Source organism: Molothrus ater, chromosome 14 (assembly GCF_012460135.2).
Source record: "Molothrus ater isolate BHLD 08-10-18 breed brown headed cowbird chromosome 14, BPBGC_Mater_1.1, whole genome shotgun sequence".
In the NCBI taxonomy this organism is placed as follows: Eukaryota; Metazoa; Chordata; class Aves; order Passeriformes; family Icteridae; genus Molothrus; species Molothrus ater.
Window position 1 is genome coordinate 14,587,577 of NC_050491.2, and position 22,760 is coordinate 14,610,336.

General features: G+C 44.2%; 1 protein-coding gene and 1 long non-coding RNA gene across 2 annotated transcripts; one reads left to right on the forward strand and one right to left on the reverse strand.

The window, feature by feature from the left end:
- Positions 1-466: 466 nt before the first annotated feature.
- TAF9B (TATA-box binding protein associated factor 9b) lies at positions 467-4,324 on the reverse strand. The gene is made up of 7 exons (XM_036402445.1): positions 4,249-4,324; positions 4,089-4,170; positions 3,459-3,595; positions 2,667-2,801; positions 1,953-2,034; positions 1,278-1,391; positions 467-875 (listed from the first exon to the last, which is right to left on the reverse strand). Exons 1-7 carry the CDS (start codon positions 4,297-4,299, stop codon positions 715-717), a joined length of 762 nt encoding a protein of 253 aa, XP_036258338.1. The 5' UTR covers positions 4,300-4,324; the 3' UTR covers positions 467-714.
- A 3,520-nt stretch (positions 4,325-7,844) lies between these two features.
- On the forward strand, positions 7,845-18,571 carry LOC118698719 (uncharacterized). Its single transcript, XR_004981938.2, has 4 exons — positions 7,845-9,153; positions 12,143-12,276; positions 13,065-13,174; positions 18,009-18,571. It is a non-coding gene; the product is annotated as an uncharacterized LOC118698719 (long non-coding RNA).
- Positions 18,572-22,760: the final 4,189 nt, after the last annotated feature.

Here is a 22,760-nt window from a genome sequence, read left to right on the forward strand (position 1 = left end):
GTAATATTATATATAATAGAAAATACATATGTTTTACATCATATGGCATAGGATTATGTTGTTTATTTTCGAATGTGTACCTAATTCATAAAATACAATTTATATATGAAGTGTTTGTATGCATAATTAACTACTGTGTATTCTCTCTACACACTATATTCTATATATTTTATGTATGTGTGCACACATACATATGCACATTAATACATAAATATCTATGTAAGTGTATAGACAAATGTATATATATTAAAAAGTGGGAGAGTTTTGAGTGTAGAAGGCAATTACATGTATGTGTATATGATAAATATATAACACATATATATGAAACACACATATATAAAACCAATCTATTTATATATATGTGTTTATATATAAATTATATATAAAAATACATTTAAAAATAGAAAATGTATGGAAAACCCTCTGCCTCCTCCCCCAGCTGTGTGCACAAGACACCAAGGCCAGGTTACAAACACTCAGCACTTTATTTCCACACTCCCAAGGCCCAAACGGGGCCTTTCTGCCCATTCCCAGCCCCTGGAGTCCGTGTGAATCCCATAAAAGGGCTTCATGAATCCCACAGGAAAAGCTCCCCTGAATCCCATGGGACAGGATCCCTGAATCCCTTGGGAAGGGCTCCATGAATCCCACAGGAAAAGCTCCCCTGAATCCCATGGAAGGGCTCCCTGGATGCCATGGAAGGGCTGAGGGCCCTCACAAGGCGTCGTAGTCGTCGTCGTCCTCGTGCTTCCTCTTGAGCGGGTTGGGGTCGGCGGCGCCGGGCGGGACCATGTTGGTGGTGATCAGGATGTTCTTGGGGCCGATCAGGGATGGGTTGATGAGGACGTTCTGCACCGTGGGAGTGGTGGGAGTGGCTGTGGGAATCATGGAAAAGCGTCACTGAAAGCTTGGAGCAATCCCTGGGTTAATTCCAGGCTCATCCCAAGAGGGAGGATGGGGAAATGCTGTGGGGAGAGGGAAACAGGAGCCAGGGTGGGAGGGAGCTGCCCAGGATGGTGATGTTCTGGCTGCCACTGCTGCGCTGGGAATGGGAATTAACACTGGAAGTTCCTGGAATGAGGGATAGGGGGAGAATTTCCCATCAGCTTGGCCAGAGCAGCTGTGGCTGCCCCATCCCTGGAAGTGTTCCAGGCCAGCTTCGAGCAGCATGGAAGCTGTCTCTGTCCATAGCAGGGGCTGGGACTGGATGAGCTTCTCCCTCGCAGCCCAAGCAGGCTGTGGCTGTGTGGTTATCCCTGTTCCAGCCCCAGGAGTACCTGATTTCCCAGCAGGCTGTGAGGACGGGATCTGGACAGTGAAGCGCTGCCCTGCCAGCGACACCGGCGCTCCCACCTTGGCTGACACCGACACGGTCTGGGCTGAGGGGGTACCTGGGTTCCACACAAACCACCAAAATAAATCAGAATAAATCCAGAAACACTCCTGCAACTCCCTCCCAAGTGGAATCTGTTATTAGGCACAGTGGGAATGCACAGGAACACAAGGACACCAGGCATAAGGATCAGATTTCGAGGCAGAGCTGCACATTTGATCATTTTCCTACATTCACCCCAGCCCTAAAGAATTCCAGACTATAAACATACACTAATTTTTAGGGCATAGCTGTAAATTTTAAGTTCCTTTTAAAAATTGATCTTTCCCCAGTGCTATGTAATTCAGCATCATACTGACATTGAGGAAAATAACCCTAAATTTTAGTGAAGTTCTTGAATAGTCCCTTAAATAAAGAATTTATCACAAATACAGAACATCTGTAATGCATTTACATTTAAATGTTATTGTAATAATAAATATTAATTTATGAAATTAACTTTCTGATGATGTCACAGTCCCTGACATTCCCTCAGGGGCTGAAAAGTGTTTTAAATTATTCCTCTTTATTTTTCCTTCCTAAAATGAAGGTGGGAATCCCCTGTGGAGCTGTTCCCTACCCAAAGTGGGAGTACTGGGCCTGCTGCTCACGGCGCCCACGCTCAGGCGAGGGACTGTGATCCTGCCTGCTGTGGAGGAGACCTGTGGAGAGAGAATCAGGGAATGAGGGAATAAACAGGAAAGTCCCCCCACAGTGAGGCATTCAGGGCTTCACAGCAAAGGAAATATTTTCCCTCTAAAGTAGAAACAACTGAGGTGGAAGTAACAAATACTCTTTAATATCTACACCAAAGCCTGACGTGTGCTTCTGACAACCTGACATTAAACCTGACAGTTCCTCCTGGACATGAGGAGGAATTTCTTCAGGGAAAGGGTGGGCAGGCTTTGGAAGGGGCTGCCCAGGGAGCTGCTGGAGTCCCCATCCCTGGAGGTGCCCAGGGAATGACTGGATGTGGCACTCAGTGCTCTGGCACAGGCTGGATTTGATGATCCTGGAGAGCTTTACCAGCCTCTATGATTCTGGGATTCTGCAGTATTTCTTTCACACTACGATATTCCAATACCTGAAATGTTCCCATATTTTAAAATTTCCCACATTTCCAAATTTCCATTTTAAGCCAACCAACAACAAATGGCAAACCCAGCCCGGAGACCTCCGAGCTGACACGCACAGGCCAATATTCACCCCCACCTTTCAGAGCTGTGGAAAACTGCAATTTAACACCACTCCCACCCCCCCAGGGGTGCATCCCCAATCCCTGAGCCATCCTTACCTTCTTCTGCAGGGATTTCAGGCGGTAGTTGGGGGCAGTCAGGCAGTACCTGTCGGGCGGCAGCCGCGGGCCCGAGTACGGCTTGATCAGCGGCAGCGGTGTCTGGTTCTTCTGGCGGGCAATGTCCAGCAGGAACTGCAGAGACACGGCCACAGCCCCGGGTCTGGGCACATCCCCGTGTCCTGGTGATATCCCTGTGCCCTACTGACATGCCAGTGCCCCACTGACATCCCCATGTCCCACTGACATGCCAGTGTCTGGTCACATCCCTGTGTCCCTGCCTCATCCCCATGTCCCACTGACATCCCTGTGTCTGGGCACATTCCTGTGTCCTGGTGACATCCCCGTGTCCCTGCCTCTTCCCCGTGTCCCAGTGACATCCCCATGTCCAGTCAGATTCCTGTGTCCCAGCCTCATCCCTGTGTCCTGGACACATCCCAGTGTTCTGGCCACATCCCCATGTCCCAGTGACATCCCCGTGTCCCAGTGATACCCCTGTGTCCTGGTCTCATCCCTGTGTCCCAGCCTCATTTCCATGTCCTGGACACATCCCTGTATCCCACTGACATCTCTGTGTCCAGGCCTCAACCCTGTGTCCTGGCCACATCCCCATGTCCTGGTGACATCCCCATGTTCTGCCCTCTTTCCATGTGCCCCAGTAACATCCCCATGTCCCAATCACATCCCTGTGTCCCTGTGACATCCCCGTGTCCTGGTGCCAGCCCCATGTCCCTGCCCATCCCCATGTCCCAGTGCCATCCCCGTGTCCCCGGCCACGCGGGCGGCGCTCACGTCGCGGGGCGGGGGCGATGTGAAGGACTGGTCGGTGCGGCACTGGATCGCCAGCCGCACGTCATCCGCGTCCACGCTTGACTTCTTGGCGTGGCTCGAGTAGATCTTGGCGTCCTCCAGGATGGTGGTGACGTATCCTGGGGGAAACGGGCTCTGGGTTCCATCAAATACTCCCCAGCCCCGTCCTGCTCTCACCCAGCTGGCACTGAAACCTCTGCGGGTACTGCTCAGAGTGCCCGAGGGCAGCACTGATGGGATAACGGGAAGGAATTCTTCCCTGCCAGGCCCTGGCACAGCGACCCAAAGCAGCTGTAGCTGCCCCTGCATCCCTGGAAGTGTCCAAGGCCAGGCTGGACGTGGCTTGGAGCTCCCTGGGACAGAGGAAGGTGCCCCTGCCCAAACCATGCTGTGTTTGTGATTCTGTGATTAAAGAGTCACAAAATTTCAGCTGGAAAAGATCTCCGCGGTCACCAGGCCTGACAGGGGAGCCCCCGCGGAAACACGGACTCACAGAGCACTCTCTGCTCCAGACAACACTTCCCCGCTCCACCCAACACTTCCTTGCCCCACACAACCCTTCCCTGCTCCACCCGCGGCTTCCCCGCGCACTTCCCGCCCGGCCCCGCTTACTGTAGGCGAACTCCAGCATCTGGTTGATGACGCGCGGCTCGTACTCGGTGATGCCCATGTCCTTGAGGATCTGCGCCATCACCTGCGGGGGGGACACAGGCACCGCTCAGCCTCCCGGTACCCCTCGGTCCCACCCGGATCCCCCCGGGCCCCGCGGTACCTGCGCGTCTTTAGGGGCGCTCTTGGGAGACGCCATCTTGGCCGCCTCCATCGTTTCCGGTCATGTGAAAAAAGGGGCGCGGCTACGGCGGCCGGGAGAGCGGTGTTGCTATGGAGACGCGGCCTAGCGGGGTTGCCAAGGAGATGCGGCCTTGCCGGTCAGAAATTCACGTTACTATAAAGATTCATGAGGAAAAACAGGCACAGACCAAATCTGCTGGATCCAAGTGACTGCTTTCCCACTTTCCCTGCTGCAGACAGCCCAGTGCCCCCCATCTGCCCTGTGGTGATGCAGGAGAGGATGTTTTGTAATTTCATTAATAGCTCTGAAGTCACTTTTTAAAGTGCCAGCAATCCCAGGATTAACTAAAAATGACAGTGTGTTCCCACTGTTCTGAAAATAACAGGTTCCACTTTGGAAGCAAATTTAAAAGCTTTTTAAAGCTGGCTTTAATGGCAGCTGAGTGGATTTGGAAGCCACTTAGAGCACATTCCATGTGAGTTTTGTCAAAGTTTCTCACTTTCTGAGGCAAAACAGAACCAAAAATAAAGTTTTGTTGTGATTTTGTCGGGCAGGCGATCAGCAGTGTTGGAGAAGCAGTTTCAATCTGTTATAACCCGGGATGGTTGGACTGCAGCCAGGTCTGGAGGAAGAGGATGGGCTGGGGACTCCCATCCCAGCTCCTCAGAGACAGGGACAAACCAAGGGGGCAAACCAAGAGGACAAACCAAGAGCTGCTCCCTCTGATCCTCCCTGTGGAACATTCCAGCAGCAGCTCTGGTGCTCCCCATCCACACACAGGCAGGCATTCAGCACCTGGATCAGCCAACCTGGCTGGAGCCACATCCCAGCCCTGCCCTGGGTTTGGGACCAGCCTGGGGGAGCAGGAGCAGCCCCACAGCTCCAGCAGTGCCTGCAGGAGCTGGAAAACCCTCACCCAGCACAAGGGGCAGGCACGGCAGCCAGAATTTGTGCTGAGGCAGCTCCCAGGCCAAGTCATTTGACTTCCATGAGTCAGAATGTGTTACACAAAAACATCCTGGGAGGGAGGAGGGAGGAGGAATTCCAGACACTGACCTTCGACAACAAACTAAATCCTCTTTTCTTTCCTTGTTTTAGGAAAGAGGGGGAGAGCAGCTCTTCCACAGGCTGGGATCAGGCTGGAGCTCAGCACATGGAGCTGTGGGCTGTCACACATTCCTGAGGCAGGAAAGAAAATGATGGTTTGAATCCCCACTTCCATGAGGCTTGGATTTATCCTGAAAACCAGTGCAGGCTCTTTGCCCCCTCTGTGCCACCTTCTCCACTCACCACATGTGATTTTGGGATTTTTAAATGTTTTTGGTTTTCATTCTTTGGGGTTTTTTTTGTGAAGGTTTTTTGTTTGTTTGTTTGTTTATGGTTTATGTTGGTTTGGTTTGGGGTTTTTTGAGGGGATTTTTTTTGTTTGCAATTGTAGCTTTTCCACAGCCAAACACAGAAGTAGCTGGCATGGATTGGACAACATTGCATTCCCTTCCACCACTTGCTTATGTAAATTCAGTATACAAGAGAGACTTGACCCTGGTAAATACACTGTCAAAAGTCATTTTGGGTCATCCAATGAGCTAAACTGCTTATTAATTGATGTTCTGTAACGCTCTACTAGAAGCAGCAATTTAAAATATATCACACATAGGTTTTATATGTCACATATAGGTTTTGGTTGCCTATGTTTCGTTAAGTTGTCACAGGATGCTCCTGATTCTGGGGTGTTTTATTTTGCACTGCTCTTCAGGGTTGCACAGAACAGCACAAAACTGCCCCTCTGGAATTACATTTCAATGACACAGCTCAGAAATTTGGCTCTTTATTTTGACAGCCACAATGTCATAATATATTGGTCACAAACAAGCTTGGAAATGAATGTTCCTCTAAGGTGAGTTGTGAAGTTCATGTCTTTGATACTTAAATGTCACCTGACTTTGATTCAAAGTCAGAGCAAAGTCAAATTTATATGGATGTAGGAGCCTCCCTCTCCTCCCTGTATCCATATCACAGGAAACACTTATGTGGGCTGGAAGGAAAGTCCCATGAATGAATTTGGAAGTCCTGTTCCCTGCTGGCTTTTTCTCCCACAGAGCTGGTGCAAGCACCTGATGCAAGCCTAAAGAAAGATGTTAAGTGTCCCAACCTGCTTTAACTTAGTTTTTCATTTGTCAGTGATATTTCCTCCGTGTATGTCCCAAAATGCCAAATCAGGGTGTTTGTATTCTGTTGCGTGTGATGCCATTTCCTGTTTCACCTATCCCAACTCCTCAGGTGCGCCAACCTCTGCTCTCCCCTTTGCCCTCCTGCTAAGAGCTGTCCATCAATCTTAACAGTGCAGCAAGGGCGTCGTGTGGTTGGCAGAATTTCAAAACACGCTCCTCAGGTCCGGGCTCATTGGCCTGTCCAAGTGTCTTTATCTCTTGAGCCTTCCCCTCCTCCCACCTGGTTGGCCCTTACCTGTCCCTTCCCCTCTTCCCCTCCCTCTGTCCCCGGGGCTTAAAAGGAGACGAGAGCACGCGGTCTGTCTGCTGCCTCTGGTTCAGAAGCATGGGTCAGACTGGTCGGGCTCGTCCCACGCGGAAATATTTGGATTAATATTCCTTATATTGGCATCCAAACCTGTGACTGCACAAAATTGCAACCCCAATAGGAATCTCAGAACCTTGGAAAAGCTTTAAGGCAGCTATGCTGTGGATGCATAGCTCTCCAGAGAAACTTTGGGACTGCTCCCACAAGAAGCCTCGGGGAACGCTCTGCGGCTCTGGAAAATGCAGCTCCTTTCTGGTGAGCGAATTTTCCAGGGGAGAATAGGGGAGCCCCTCCTGCCCGAGGGGCCCTATTCAAAGTGAAGAGACCAGCCTGCCTGATTTTGCCAGCAACAGCTTCGATTTTGGTGAGGTTTTTTGCTCCTTGGGGAACAGAAGCTCAAATTCCGTCTCTGCTGTGAGACTTGTTCCTTTTTGCTTTTTTTGCGGGGGGGGGGGGGGGGAAGAGCTCTCGGTGCGCGGGGCGGCGGGGGGCGCTGCTCTCTCGGTGCGCGGGGCGGGCGCGGTTTCTGCTCTCTCTCGGTGCGCGGGGCGGGCGCGGTTTCTGCTCTCTCTCGGTGCGCGGGGCGGGCGCGGGGCGCTGCTCTCTCTCGGTGCGCGGGGCGGGGGGGGCGCTGCTCTCTCTCGGTGCGCGGGGCGGGGGGGGTTTCTGCTCTCTCGGTGCGCGGGGCGGGCGGGGGGCGCTGCTCTCTCTCGGTGCGCGGGGCGCTGCTCTCGGTGCGCGGGGCGGTTGCGGTTTCTGCTCTCGGTGCGCGGGGCGGGCGCGGGGCGCTGCTCTCTCTCGGTGCGCGGGTGGAGCTGCTCTCGGTGTGGGGGGGTTTCTGCTCGCTCTCGGGGCGGGGGGCGCTGCTCCCTACACGCGGCGCAGGGGGGCCCCGGTTTCGCTTTGCCGCGCGGTGCCCGGGGGCTGCTCTCTCCACGTGGCGCGGCGGGGCTGCGTTCGCGGGCGGGGAAGGCTTTGTCTGTCTCTCCACGCGGCCGGGGCGGGTCCCCATTCCCTGCTGCTGCTGCCGCGGCAATTTTAAAAGCAGTATATACAGCTGCATTGTGAAAGCTTTCGTCTGATGCTTATCGCTTTTTAACCGTGGTCTTTTTAGAAATCGGTAGCTGATTTCGGCTTTGGAATCGGTCGGCGGGATTTTTTTTCTGTATCATTTACATCTAATATGGGCTCGAAGTTGAGCACAGCACAAAAAGGAGTGTATTATCATATTGTTGGAATTTTAGTCAGTGCAAATGTAAAGTTCTCTAAAGGAAAATTGAAACAGTTTATAAGGTGGCTTTTTCTACACTTCCCACAAACTTCTCCTGAGGAAGTCCACAATATTCAATTTTGGGATAAAGTAGGGCATGAATTCCCAGTCTGGGAATACTTCAGCTAAATTTGTGTTCTGGAGTTTACAAATTCGTACAAAGGGGATTGGAGAAAAAGCCAATTATCAAGCCATGTACCTCTGCTCTCCCTGTGTCTCCCCCTTCCAGCCCTAAACCTCTTACCCCAAAACTTGGTATTTTAAAGAGAGCAAATTCTGATTATGTGCTGGGAAATCGACCCCCTGAGCTCTTTAAAATGCCTGAGTTCCCTTGTCCACAAGGCCCTGGCCAGACCGCGTGGAATATTCTCCAAAACCCTGTGTCTCCCAGAGCACGTGTTAGCCTTTCAGAGAGCAGTGATGCCCAAAACGGCCCCCAGTCCCTAGGGGGTACCCAAGATGGAGGATGCCACGTGGCACCCTCTCAAACCTGGTCATCTTCTTCCCAAGATGCCCCTAAGCATCCCAAAATTCCTTTCCCATCCCCCTCCCCTCCTGTTCCTCGTGACACCTTCCCTCCCCCTCCCTTACCTGCTGTACCCTCAGCTCCGCCCCTCTACTCCTCCCAGGGGGGCGTCTGCCGATGTGACGTCACCAGGTGTCCCCTCCCCCTGTTCCCACGGTAGGGACACACCCACTGCACGTCCCCAAACCTGTGTCTGTTATCTCAAATATTTCCCATTCAAGGGATACAGCGCAGGAAGCTGTAGACCCAATACAGGGTCCCACTTTGTCATTCGCTCCTGTTCCAAGCCCATGGTAATGTTACTATTTCTGTTACTATTTCTGTAAGTGAAGCAGATGCTTCAAAGACTACATCTGCTGGTCCACTGTTGAGAGTTAAACAAAATAACCTTTGTTATGATTTAGGTGAACGTATGTTAACCATGTCTTCTGTCAATGAGCCTTACAGGTTGCAGCTGACAGAATCACTCCATCTGAAACTGTCACAGACACGGACTGGCATTTTGTCTCTGTCAACCCAGATCAGAAGGGCACTTGGCACCGAATTTGTTGTAAGTACGTCGTCATCGGGGACACCAAACACACACCACATGAGATTGAAATTGCTCCAGGAATGACAACACCAGATCCTGAGCAATTCCTTCTCGGGCTGCACTGTTTCCACCCAGCCCTGTTTCTTCCTAAAGGACAAATTGTTGCACAAGCTGTCCCTGTGCTGTTTTTGCCTAAAGGCACGGAAAAACAAGGGCCCACAGTCGCCCAGGTCCAAGTTATTGGGAAAGACAAACCCAAATTATGGTGTAATATCCGTGGGAGTGGGCAGTCAAAAAGCATTGAGATGCTTGTAGACACGGGTGCAGACTGCACAGTGATCCCAGCACAAGACTGGCCTGCACATTGGCCTTTGCAAAACGTTGCTGGTCACATTCAAGGTGTAGGAGGCCTGCAATTGGCGAGACAATCCAAGAACATCATCCAAATTGAAGAACCAAACAGACAATTGGCAAATATCTGTCCATTTGTGTTACATTATTGGGAACCTTTGTTAGGGAGAGATTCAATGGCCCAGTGGGGTGTCACAATCGATATTCCAGACTCCCCACAGGATTTTTGTACAGCGGCCATTGAACAACAGCGCCTCACCCAAAAACTGAAGTGGAAAACAGACAAACCAGTTGAGGTGAAACAGTGACTGCTCAGTAAACAAAAAATAAAGGCGCTTTAGGAGCTAGTGGAGGACCAACTGAAAAAGGGTCACATTGTGGAGACCACATGCCAAAATGCAAAGCTGTGTCCAGTATCTAAAAGTACCTCTAAACTGAATTAGGCAAAGTTTGAAAAGAAGCATATTTCTGACTAGATGAAAGACATGCTGCTTCTGAAAGATTATTTTTTAAAAAAATAAATACTTTATTTTTGTAAAGCACTTCATTATGGAATGTGATTATACCTTTGGATTTTACTAGGATTCTCTTTGTTCAGAGTAGTTTAACTCACATTCAGAATGGGAAAAGCTGCTTTTATTTTCTGTCTGATAAGAATGTTTCCACCAGAAGTGAGCCAGGGTTGCTGCTGGGCTGAGATTGAGTTTTCCTTCATGTTTACTTCTTTGTGTAGGCAAACCCTGGGCGATTGCGTCACACAGGAAGTCTGGGGAGTTACTCCAGATTTATGCTGATGTAACAGGACACAAGAGAAATATTTTGACTTTCTGTCCCAAGCAGATGTAATACTGTTAAGTGACAGCTCCAGCAGGAACAGATTTAGGAAGTACTGTTTTAAAGGCTTTTTAAAGGAGAATGTTTTAAAGAAGGGTTGGAAATAGCAGAAATAGGAATCATGTTCTTTCTTCAGGTTTAAATAATGCCTGAGTAGTGCATTACAAATCCATGCTGCTTATAATGCTGGAATACTATCCAGTGGCCTCTGTTTCCCCAGTTTTATTGTTGACTTATCTATTTAAATTTAGACTAAAGGGGGAAAGACCAATGCTAGTACTGATCCAAGATGTGGGTACTCCTCGTCTGTCTGGACTTGTGGTAGGCTGCCTATCCTTGGCTTGTGATCTTCCTGTTCTACTGCTAAAGTACTGAAAGAAAAATATTTGTATTCCTGGAGGAACTGAGAGAGACCTTATAAATATGCTAAAAGGCATCAGGGCAGTTTGAAAGCTCTTTGTAAAAAGTAAAACAGAAATGTGGACTTCATTCTCTCCGCCAGTGTAGTAAATTTCATCAGACTTCCCATTAGTACCATGCTGTGTTTCCCAAGAAGAGAAATGCCATAATGTTCATCCTATTCAATTTTTAAAAATATCTCTCTCTCTGTCTCCTGTTTTAAAGCACTATTGAGAAGACTGGACAAAATTAAACACAGCAATTCAAAAGTCAGATCCATTAGCCAAGATGGAATTGGACTTTCTGCTAAAGGAAGAATGATGAAAAGTATTGACAGAATGAACAGGCTGAGGCTTTCTTTAATCTAAATATTGCAGTTTCTTTGTATCACATATTTCCTGGATAAATTTCACTGAATAGAATTTATTTTTTTCTGGCCTAATGTTTTCATTTCTTTAATAGCCTTATGCTCCTTTTTGTATAATGCATGTGATATATTAAATAATTCTATTCTGTTTTCTAATCAGTATTTGTTAGCTTCCAGGAGTCAGATCTTATTGCTAGGCAACTAAATCAGAAATCTCCATCTCTGTATGAAGCAGTTTGCTGTATCCATGCTGATCCTGTGCTTATCTATACCTACATCTGTAAAATTACCTAAGTGCAGCTGTAATCGTCAAATGTAAACATGCTGTGTATCTTACCCATATGGAATTTATCTTGAAACTGAGTTGTTAATAATCAAAACAGCTTGGAAAAAGGCACAGATTTTCCCCTCCCCCTTTTTAGACATATTTTCCTCACATGTACCTATCTTTAAGAGCAGCCTTAGTGCTGAAAATTATTTCTTTCTTTTGGACTAAAAGAAATAGAGATTTATTTATTAATCACTGCAATATTTTTACATCAGGATACTTCCTTAATTTAATGAATGCTTCTGTGAGATTTTGATTAGGGAATGGAAAATGTAAGAATTAATTCCCTGCAGGTTTTTGTATTCTCTTCAACTCTCAATCTGATTTTCTGGATCTTTCTGCATGTTCACATGTACTCAGCAGCTGAGCAACTATGGTTTAAAAAAAAGTCACTGAAAAATACCAAAACTTGAGCATTTTCAATTTGTTCATCTTAGTCTTACTGGTACTGCTCACTAGTTTGTAGAAGCATTTTGTCCTAGTTGTGTATTTCTTGCACCAAGGCACATTTTGAATGATGCACGCATTATGTGAGCATTGCGATTAATCTTATGAATAAATTACTTTAAATAAAGTGTCTACTACTTGTATTTAGGCTATGACAGAAAGACTTTTGTGTACAGCATCCTGCTTTTTCTTTGTGTCATATTACTTTTAATAACTTTTCTTTTTCTGTCAAAACTTAGTGTTCTTTATAATGCTGATGTAGTATATTTTTGTGTACTTAGGGCTGCACGAGTGTTAGTCTTCTGCCAGCTCATTAAGTTGGAGGGGATAATCTCCCAGCCAAAGGAAGATATTGAAACTGAAGAAGCAGCCTTGAGGATTTTGGTCATGGTGCTGAGTACCTGGTTCACTGGAGGTCAGCAGTGCACTGTCTTGTCTTAGCTCTCAGTGTAGTGCTTCACAATATTAACCAAAACTAGGATAGAAAAATAACCCTGCTTTGTTTTCAGCAGAGTCAACAGGTCTGTCTTCTCTCCATACTTGATCTGAGTCTGTGCATATTCATCTATCTGTACAGGAATGTGTATCTCACCCTGTGGAAACCAGCAGATACAAGTGAAGCTTCACCCCTTGCTCATTTGAGCTTTTACTGTCTCAGGGGCTTACATTGGACATGGATTATTTATAACAACACAGGTTTACAAGGCGGCTGGATAGTAGCAGAAAGAAAATTTTCCAATACACACATCTCATTTGTTAAAAGTTTACTTGCAGATCTTGCTTCTTAATATGTCCACTGAATTAGAAACTTGGACTTATGACACAATGCAGGGCTTTCTTCTGGTATGGAATTGAAGTTTGACCTGAACTTCAGTTTAGGACTTTTAAATGGATTCATTCTTCAATTTAAAACGAATGAAAAGGGTCACACAGCAAATTATTAGGGAAATTAAAAGAACTGTTTTCTGTGGAATACTCAGTAATTAGTCCATCCCTCTGCCTTGAATGCATCCAGTACTATTAAAAGTAATTACACTAATCATCACAGCATTTAGGCATAGATTACATTCATAAACAATAAAGAAAATGCTGTTCTAGCATGCCAGTGAAGTCTGCTTTGACAAGTTAATCCAGTATTAATTAAACAATGGTAATAAAATATTTAATTGCACTTCAAGATTTCTATTTCTGTCATCCAACCAGGCGAAAAATTCTGAACTCAACATATGTCAAGCAATGAAAATGCCTCAAGCACATCAAATACCAGCCCATTATACAGATAAATGGAAGAAACTGAGCTGCAATGTTCACAGGTATGAAATATTTGATTCCTTTTCTGTTCTTTGAGTCTGAAGCAAAAGGGAACTAGCCCTCTCCTCCCCCAACCCAGCCCTGTTTGTTTCTGAGGAATGTTAATCAGCTTCCTAGTGCCAGCAGGCTACAATCACCAACTACTAATTAGTTTTAGATAATGATATTGGTAATGAGGCTTTAGTTTCTCAGAGGCACCAGACTGAGCTTGACTCAAGTTTATTTAGTTATTTATTAAGAATGTTATTGTGCAGTATGAACAGTTTGAGCATGTTTAATGCCAAATATTTGTATTTCATTTAATAGTATCACACACCATTTCAAAACAGGTTTTGCTGATAGAGCAGCTGATTTTAAATTAACTTTCCATTTAACAGTGACAGTATTTGTCTCCTTGTTACTCCAATTGTTTGATTACTCTCTAGGACATGTTTACTACTCAGGCAATTATCTAATTACCTGAGGTAAGAACACATAATTGGGGCAGTTTTTAAATTAACTTCCTGTCACGTTGCCTCTCTAGGAGGTCTGTTCATGGTCTCATGTCAAGTGCTGCTGTTTTTGCAAGGAGTAAAATTCTCTGCTAAGTGTTTCACAAACAAGATTTTCATTTGTTGGAGCTACCAACTGTGAGGGGTAGAGAGAACAGATCAGTTTCCATTTCATGTAGTGCTGTTGTCAGGTGTGAGGTTAATTTGTATGTTCCCAAAAGTTAGCCTCAAAATCCTTTCCACCATTAAGGCAGAGAAATACCATTATCCATGAGATAACAAATTCTGTGGAATTTGTATTGCTTTATATCCTGAAGATATATATAAAAGATAATAATAAATAAAAGATTCTGTACACACATTTGTCCAGTGAACTTTTGAGGGTAAAGTAATCTTTGACATCTGAGAAGTAAGACACAGCAGTGTAATAGCATATACTGCTACTTGGAAGAGTTCTGCTGACTTTTATCATAAATTGACTCTTAAAATTGCTTTGCTTTCCTGTTAGCCACCTAAAGGTGTGAGAAATTTCTTTTTTAGCTTTCTTGCCCTTGGTGTGACTATGTTGACTGTCACCAGTCACCTCCTTATTTCCCATGTGCCTCAGCACAGTTTCCAGGAGTATCTGCTCCATGACCTTACAATATTTGGGTTCTGCTGTGCTATTGTACTCTTAACTCATGGAAACTCTCTTTTGGTGTCCTCAGTTTCCCAGTCTTGGGGGAATGATTTCCTTTTGGTTTAATGTGGCAAGAGGCTCTACAATGAAGCACAGACTAGCACATAAAAGCTATTTTACCTCGGTCAGACCCAATACACTGATTTATTAGGGACTTTTGCCAATGGGTTTAGCAGAGTGTGAGACATCAGTGAGACATAATGGTAGGTATGTCTCAAGATATCTCGCTTTTATCTCAATATGATTAAATCACCCCCCCCCCCCACCCCCCAAATAATTTTGTAAATAATGACAATAGAGAGCTTTGAAGAGGTGAGGATATGAAGGACAGTGGCTGAATGCCATTTCTGGCTTCTTCATTGTTTGAAAATACAAGGAGGTTAATGTCTGGCCAAAAGGTAAAGCTGAATGCTCTTTTACTTGGAGATACTCTGTGTTTTGCTGGCCCTGGATTCCTAAAGTTGCTATCTTCTTCCTGAAAACCTGTAAGATAATCCACTTCTAAAAAGTATATTTAAAACCTGTAAGATAATCCACTTCTAAAAAGTATATTTTTATCTTGTTTTGTCTATCTTTTGGATAAAGAAGTAACTTCGCTTTTTACTAATTTTTGTTAATGTGGCTTTTTTTGGCATGTAAGTACCTTCATTTTAGCATGTGGGAAACAAATGGGAAAAAGACACTTTCTTATAGATATTCTAAGTAAATTTCAGATCTTTTTATGTTTGTACATCAACATCTCAGGTGGCAGATATCATATAACATGACATACACTTGTTAATGAGAAAAGCAAAATAAGAGCGAATTAATCCAAATTAAGACCAAGTGAGAAGAAGTCAATTATTATCTGTACTTTGGTTTTGTATTATATCCTGGAGTTCCACTATAGCTGAGTGACATGCTCACAGTTAAAGGCAGTTTTTTGCAACCTATTTAAAACATTTTGAAAAGTAGTTTTCTAGTTGTTGAAATGGAGATGTATGCAGTTCGTTTGACAATGCAGTTTGGAAGATGTATAAATGCTCAAGCAGAAACTCGGGTGTACAAGTAGTTATGTCTAAGTTTATGCCATGTCATAGCACATATCAGCATTGGTTTTATGGGCCTGTGAAAGAAGGCAATATTTCAAGATATTAATTGTTGATCCACTAAATCCCAGGCTTGTAGGACAACTTAGAATGCTCCCTTCTCCTCTCTGTCCTTTGTAAATTTTATAGGTAGTATTCTCTCCCCTCAATCTTTGTACTCTAGGAGTTGCGTATATTGAAATTAAGAGCTGTAAAATAAACATTGCTTGTATTTTAAAAAACAAAAACTACATCAAAAGCAAAACAAACCTATCTTCACCTTGTCAATTGACTAAAAGGCTAAAAAAATTAGGAGTTTGGCTTCCTTACCTCCTTCATGCAGAAAACAATTTTTGGTTTCCATAGTAAAGCACTATGCAAGTGTAATGCAAATCTAATTCAAGCTGTAGTGCAAATCTGTGCTTTCTACATCTATTTTTAAGGAATTCCTGATGTTTCAAGTTGTTTCCCTCTTTTATGCCAGAATAGTATGAAATGTTTTGGCTGTTCTCCTGAAATTGGATTGTCCAAGTCAGAATTTCAGCTGTTGATTTTGGGAATTATGTGTGTGACTATCACCAATATGTGTATCATGCACCGAGCAGTAGCACAAAATGTGGGAGGTCTAGATTTAAATCTCTGCTCTTCTTGATTCAGAGCACTTTATCCTGCATTACCTGGAGGCATGCAGGGCATGAACTTGAATATGGATCCCCTGTTTCAAACCGTGCCACCGGACAAGCTTGTCAAGCCAGAGCACAAGTTTATGTGAATGTATTCATATATAGGCTTCTCCTGTGGTATAACTCTGTGCAAAGAATGCAGCTTGGAATAACAGTAATGATGAAGTTTCATTTAATCAAAAATACTCTGTTCATGTATATGTGTATGAACAGCAAATAATAAGTTATACTCAGAAAAACTCATTAAAATTCCACTTAAAACCAGGCACTTTAAGGACATTATCAAGCAATTAGTTTGCTGTCTGTTGAATATTGGACTTTTTTTAATTGCATCTGAAAAGGGAAATTGGAAATGGAAGAAACTTGCAGACAATGCAACAAAAATAAAATTACTTGCTGTCTGGTGAAAGAACTCTCCATTAAAGAAGATATGGATTTCCAAAAGTAGGCTTCCTTTCTGATAGCCTGTTCTTTCCCCTCTTGCTTTAAAAAAAAAAACAAAACCAGTTTGTCAGCCTTTACTCAGTTCAGCTCCATTTGCTCAAAACATAGCAGCTTCCATCATTATCTCTCTTACCTCATAATATTTATTGCCATTAGGAAATTTGATACAGGATTACCAAAGATAGCTTCATTATCAATGACAATAAATACCTATGTAAATGTAGCACCAGAAGCATGGGGAGGGTTGCTGTTATTATTTAATTTTTTTTTCTTTGCAAAATCTCCCTGGTTTGTCAGTGAACTCTGAGGCAGATAATTTGTTTGGTAAACCATTGATGAAGAATTTTCTCTCTTTGGCCAAATGAATCAATATGTGGCACAACTGTCATCTCTGTGGAAATCCAAGACTACTTTTCATTCTTGCACACCTTTGCCTTCCCAGTGATGTGTATAATGCAAGACAGACATATCTTTCTGAATATTTATAACACAGATGTGATATGGTTTAATCTGAGCTGCAGCCATCAAGAGGATGTAAACTCTATTTCCACTGGATGTCACTCTTAGCTTAGGGCTGTGGGAGCTTAACACTAAGGGGTTGGCTGCATCAGTCTGATACCTGTTGGTTTGTTTAGATTTTTTAAAGATGTTTATTTAACCTCATGGTTCTAAGTGTATTTTTTTAAGGAGAAAGAATGCTAAAGATGGTAATGATGATATGTTGAGTTAGTTTTTACTTGTGTGATTCTAGCATATTTCTGAAGGGGTAATGAATTTGTGAAACTTCACAGCGTAGAGATGCACTTGGATAAAATTCTGAGGTATTAAGAGAATGTATTCCTGAGTCTATTTCAAACAATTCCTCTGTGCTTGGGAGACCTGATACTACTCTGCAATAAATTTCCTTTTTTATATATATATTTAATATCTAACCTTTCCTTATTTAGTTTCTTTGCTTACAACTATGTTTTTTGTGGGGGGGGGCAGGGTTTGTGATTTTGGGATTTTTAAATTCTCTTGGCTTTCATTCTTTGGTTTTTTTTTTTTGTGAAGGTGTTTTTTTTGTTTGTGGTTTATGTCTGGGGTGGTTCCCCCCCCCCCCCCCCCCAACCCCCTGGCTGGGTTTTTTTTTCCCTCTGTCCCAGTCGGTCTGCGAGGTGGCATTTGTTGCCAAAGTGTGGACTGTCCAGGGACCAGGGTTTTCGTCAGGCAGGAGGATTTTTTGGAGGCTCCCGGGAGCCATGTTTCCGAGGATCAATGATTGCTGGGGTGTAATCTAGCAGTTGTGATGAGAGTGATGGTGAGTTTGTGTGTAATAAGAGGGGGTGCTAATGGTAGATGAGTGTTGTTTTTTTTGTGTGATTTTGTTGTTATAGGTTTCCTGTAACAATAAATCAACATGTAATAAAAACCCAAAAAGGTTATCATCTTGTGTTAATATGTGTTTTGTGTTGTATTGCTCTGTATTGCAGGGTGAACAAAGGGTGAACTCTCTCCTCCTTGCTGTCACACCTGGGCTGGCAGGGAGGACACAGTGACCTTGGCCCGCTGATGCTGCCTGTGCCATCACCTGCCACTGCCGTGCTTGATGAAAGTAATTTTGCTGGGATATTTCTCCTGAGAAGCCTAAAAACAGAAATGAAACCAATAACAACCTTCTGGCTGTGGAGTGTGGGCTGGAGATGGTTTAGCAACAGGGCCATCTTGGATTGGTTTCCTGTGCACTGTTTCTACTTCATGACCAATCATGGTCCAGCTGGGTTGGGGCTGTGAGCAGTCCCAGGTATTCATTATTCATTCCTTTCCAGCTCTCTGATGTCTCCTTGCTCTTTTAGTATAGTTCTAATCTATAATTTTCTTTTAATATAATAGAGATCATAAAATAATAAATCAGCCTTTTGGTAGGTGGAGTCAAGATTCTCGTCTCTTCCGTCGTTCTGGGGACCCTCAAACACCACCACAATCACTGGCTTAAGTCGTTTTGGGCAGAACCAAATGAAATAACTTTATAGTTTTTCTATTTTTTAAGCATTTATTTTATTTTACTGTATTGTTTTTTTTTAAATTTAAAGTTATTATTTACTTTAATTAAAAAAAATTGAAAACTGTATAAATACAATAAAAATAAATAATAATATAATAATAAAATACAATAATAATAATAAATAATAAAATAAATAAATTTAAAAAAACGCCAAACCGTAAAGTGCTGTAAAAGTAAGTGCTGTAATGTGAAACTGTAATGTGAAACTGTAATGTGGTATGTAAAACTGTAATGTAATGTGTAATGTGAGAGTGTAAATGTGTAATGTGTCATAAAGCACGACTGTTGTAAAATTGCCGTAAAAGCGCAACTGTTGTAAAAGTGTCGTAAAAGGTGCCGGAAAGCAAAACTGCAAGAAACTCGCAGAAATTGCTGTAAAGCAAAAATGCCGTAAAATCGGGAAAATTGCCCTTAAAAAAATGCAGTTAAATTCCAAAAAACTGCCCTAAAAAAAAGCCGTAAAATCGCGAAAAATTGCCGTTAAAAAATACCGTAAAAACGTGAAAATAGCCGGAAAAAAAATGCCATAAAATCGCGAAACTTGCCCTAAAGAAAAAATTCCGTAAAACCAGGAAAATTGCCGTAAAAAAAACCGCCGTATAATCGCAAAAAATTGCTGTAAAAAAAATGCCGTAAAATGGCATAAATTGCTGTAAAAAAAAATTGCCGAAAAAAATCGGGAAAATTGCCCTAAAAAAAATTGCAGTAAAATCGGGAAAATTGCCGTAAAAAAAAATGCCGTAAAATCGCAAAAAATTGCTGTAAAAAAATGCCGTAAAATCGCAAAAAATTGCCGTAAAAAAATGCCGTAAAATCGCAAAAAATTGCTGTAAAAAAAAGTGCCGTAAAATGGCATAAATTGCTGTAAAAAAAATTGCCGAAAAAATCCGGAAAATTGCCCTTAAAAAAATTGCCGTAAAATCGGGAAAATTGCCCTAAAAAAAATTGCCGTATAATCGCAAAAAATTGCCCTAAAAAAAATGCCGTAAAATCGCAAAAAATTGCTGTTAAAAAAAATGCCGTAAAATGGCATAAATTGCTGTAAAATAAATTGCCGAAAAAAATCGGGAAAATTGCCCTAAAAAAATTCCCGTAAAATCGCAAAAAATTGCCCTAAAAAAAAATGCCGTAAAATCGGGAAAATTGCCGTAAAAAAAATGCCGTAAAATCGCAAAAAATTGCCGTAAAAAAAAAAGCCGTAAAATCGCAAAAAAATTGCCGTAAAAAAATGCCGTAAAATCGCAAAAAATTGCTGTAAAAAAAAAAGCCGTAAAATCGCAAAAAATTGCTGTAAAAAAAAAAGCCGTAAAATCGCAAAAATTGCTGTAAAAAAAAAGTGCCGTAAAATCGCAAAAATTGCTGTAAAAAAAAAGTGCCGTAAAATCGCAAAAAATTGCTGAAAAAAAATTGCCAGAAAAAATCGGGAAAATTGCCCTAAAAAAATTTGCCGTAAAATCGCAAAAAATTACCGTAAAATCCGAAAAAATTGCCGTAAAAAAAAAAAAAACAAAGGCGTAAAATCAGGAAAATTGCCGTAAAAAATTGCCGTAAAATAGCAAAACATTGTCGTAAAAAAATTGCCGTAAAATCCCGAAAATTGCAATAAAGCGCGACTGTCGTAAAAGGTGCCGTAAAGCGCGACTGTCGTAAAAGGTGCCGTAAAGCAGAACTGTCGTAAAAGGTGCCGTAAAGCAGAACTGTCGTAAAAGGTGCCGTAAAGCGCGACTGTCGTAAAAGGTGCCGTAAAGCAAAACTGTCGTAAAAGGTGCCGTAAAGCAAAACTGTCGTAAAAGGTGCCGTAAAGCGCGACTGTCGTAAAAGGTGCCGTAAAGCGCGACTGTCGTAAAAGATGCCGTAAAGCGCGACTGTCGTAAAAGGTGCCGTAAAGCAAACTGTCGTAAAAGGTGCCGTAAAGCAGAACTGTCGTAAAAGGTGCCGTAAAGCAGAACTGTCGTAAAAGGTGCCGTAAAGCAGAACTGTCGTAAAAGGTGCCGTAAAGCGCGACTGTCGTAAAAGGTGCCGTAAAGCGCGACTGTCGTAAAAGGTGCCGTAAAGCGCGACTGTCGTAAAAGGTGCCGTAAAGCGCGACTGTCGTAAAAGGTGCCGTAAAGCGCGACTGTCGTAAAAGGTGCCGTAAAGCAGAACTGTCGTAAAAGGTGCCGTAAAGCAGAACTGTCGTAAAAGGTGCCGTAAAGCGCGACTGTCGTAAAAGGTGCCGTAAAGCGCGACTGTCGTAAAAGGTGCCGTAAAGCAGAACTGTCGTAAAAGGTGCCGTAAAGCAAAACTGTCGTAAAAGGTGCCGTAAAGCGCGACTGTCGTAAAAGGTGCCGTAAAGCAGAACTGTCGTAAAAGGTGCCGTAAAGCGCGACTGTCGTAAAAGGTGCCGTAAAGCGCGACTGTCGTAAAAGGTGCCGTAAAGCAGAACTGTCGTAAAAGGTGCCGCAAAGCAGAACTGTCGTAAAAGGTGCCGTAAAGCAGAACTGTCGTAAAAGGTGCCGTAAAGCGCGACTGTCGTAAAAGGTGCCGTAAAGCGCGACTGTCGTAAAAGGTGCCGTAAAGCAGAACTGTCGTAAAAGGTGCCGTAAAGCGCGACTGTCGTAAAAGGTGCCGTAAAGCGCGACTGTCGTAAAAGGTGCCGTAAAGCAAAACTGTCGTAAAAGGTGCCGTAAAGCAGAACTGTCGTAAAAGGTGCCGTAAAGCAGAACTGTCGTAAAAGGTGCCGTAAAGCAAAACTGTCGTAAAAGGTGCCGTAAAGCGCGACTGTCGTAAAAGGTGCCGTAAAGCAGAACTGTCGTAAAAGGTGCCGTAAAGCGCGACTGTCGTAAAAGGTGCCGTAAAGCGCGACTGTCGTAAAAGGTGCCGTAAAGCGCGACTGTCGTAAAAGGTGCCGTAAAGCGCGACTGTCGTAAAAGGTGCCGTAAAGCGCGACTGTCGTAAAAGGTGCCGTAAAGCGCGACTGTCGTAAAAGGTGCCGTAAAGCAGAACTGTCGTAAAAGGTGCCGTAAAGCAGAACTGTCGTAAAAGGTGCCGTAAAGCGCGACTGTCGTAAAAGGTGCCGTAAAGCGCGACTGTCGTAAAAGGTGCCGTAAAGCAGAACTGTCGTAAAAGGTGCCGTAAAGCTAAACTGTCGTAAAAGGTGCCGTAAAGCGCGACTGTCGTAAAAGGTGCCGTAAAGCGCGACTGTCGTAAAAGGTGCCGTAAAGCAGAACTGTCGTAAAAGGTGCCGTAAAGCGCGACTGTCGTAAAAGGTGCCGTAAAGCGCGACTGTCGTAAAAGGTGCCGTAAAGCAAAACTGTCGTAAAAGATGCCGTAAAGCGCGACTGTCGTAAAAGGTGCCGTAAAGCAGAACTGTCGTAAAAGGTGCCGTAAAGCGCGACTGTCGTAAAAGGTGCCGTAAAGCGCGACTGTCGTAAAAGGTGCCGTAAAGCGCGACTGTCGTAAAAGGTGCCGTAAAGCAGAACTGTCGTAAAAGGTGCCGTAAAGCGCGACTGTCGTAAAAGGTGCCGTAAAGCGCGACTGTCGTAAAAGGTGCCGTAAAGCGCGACTGTCGTAAAAGGTGCCGTAAAGCGCGACTGTCGTAAAAGGTGCCGTAAAGCAAAACTGTCGTAAAAGATGCCGTAAAGCAGAACTGTCGTAAAAGGTGCCGTAAAGCGCGACTGTCGTAAAAGGTGCCGTAAAGCGCGACTGTCGTAAAAGGTGCCGTAAAGCAAAACTGTTGTAAAAGGTGCCGTAAAGCAAAACTGTCGTAAAAGGTGCCGTAAAGCGCGACTGTCGTAAAAGGTGCCGTAAAGCAGAACTGTCGTAAAAGGTGCCGTAAAGCAAAACTGTCGTAAAAGGTGCCGTAAAGCGCGACTGTCGTAAAAGGTGCCGTAAAGCGCGACTGTCGTAAAAGGTGCCGTAAAGCAGAACTGTCGTAAAAGGTGCCGTAAAGCGCGACTGTCGTAAAAGGTGCCGTAAAGCGCGACTGTCGTAAAAGGTGCCGTAAAGCGCGACTGTCGTAAAAGGTGCCGTAAAGCGCGACTGTCGTAAAAGGTGCCGTAAAGCAGAACTGTCGTAAAAGGTGCCGTAAAGCGCGACTGTCGTAAAAGGTGCCGTAAAGCGCGACTGTCGTAAAAGGTGCCGTAAAGCGCGACTGTCGTAAAAGGTGCCGTAAAGCGCGACTGTCGTAAAAGGTGCCGTA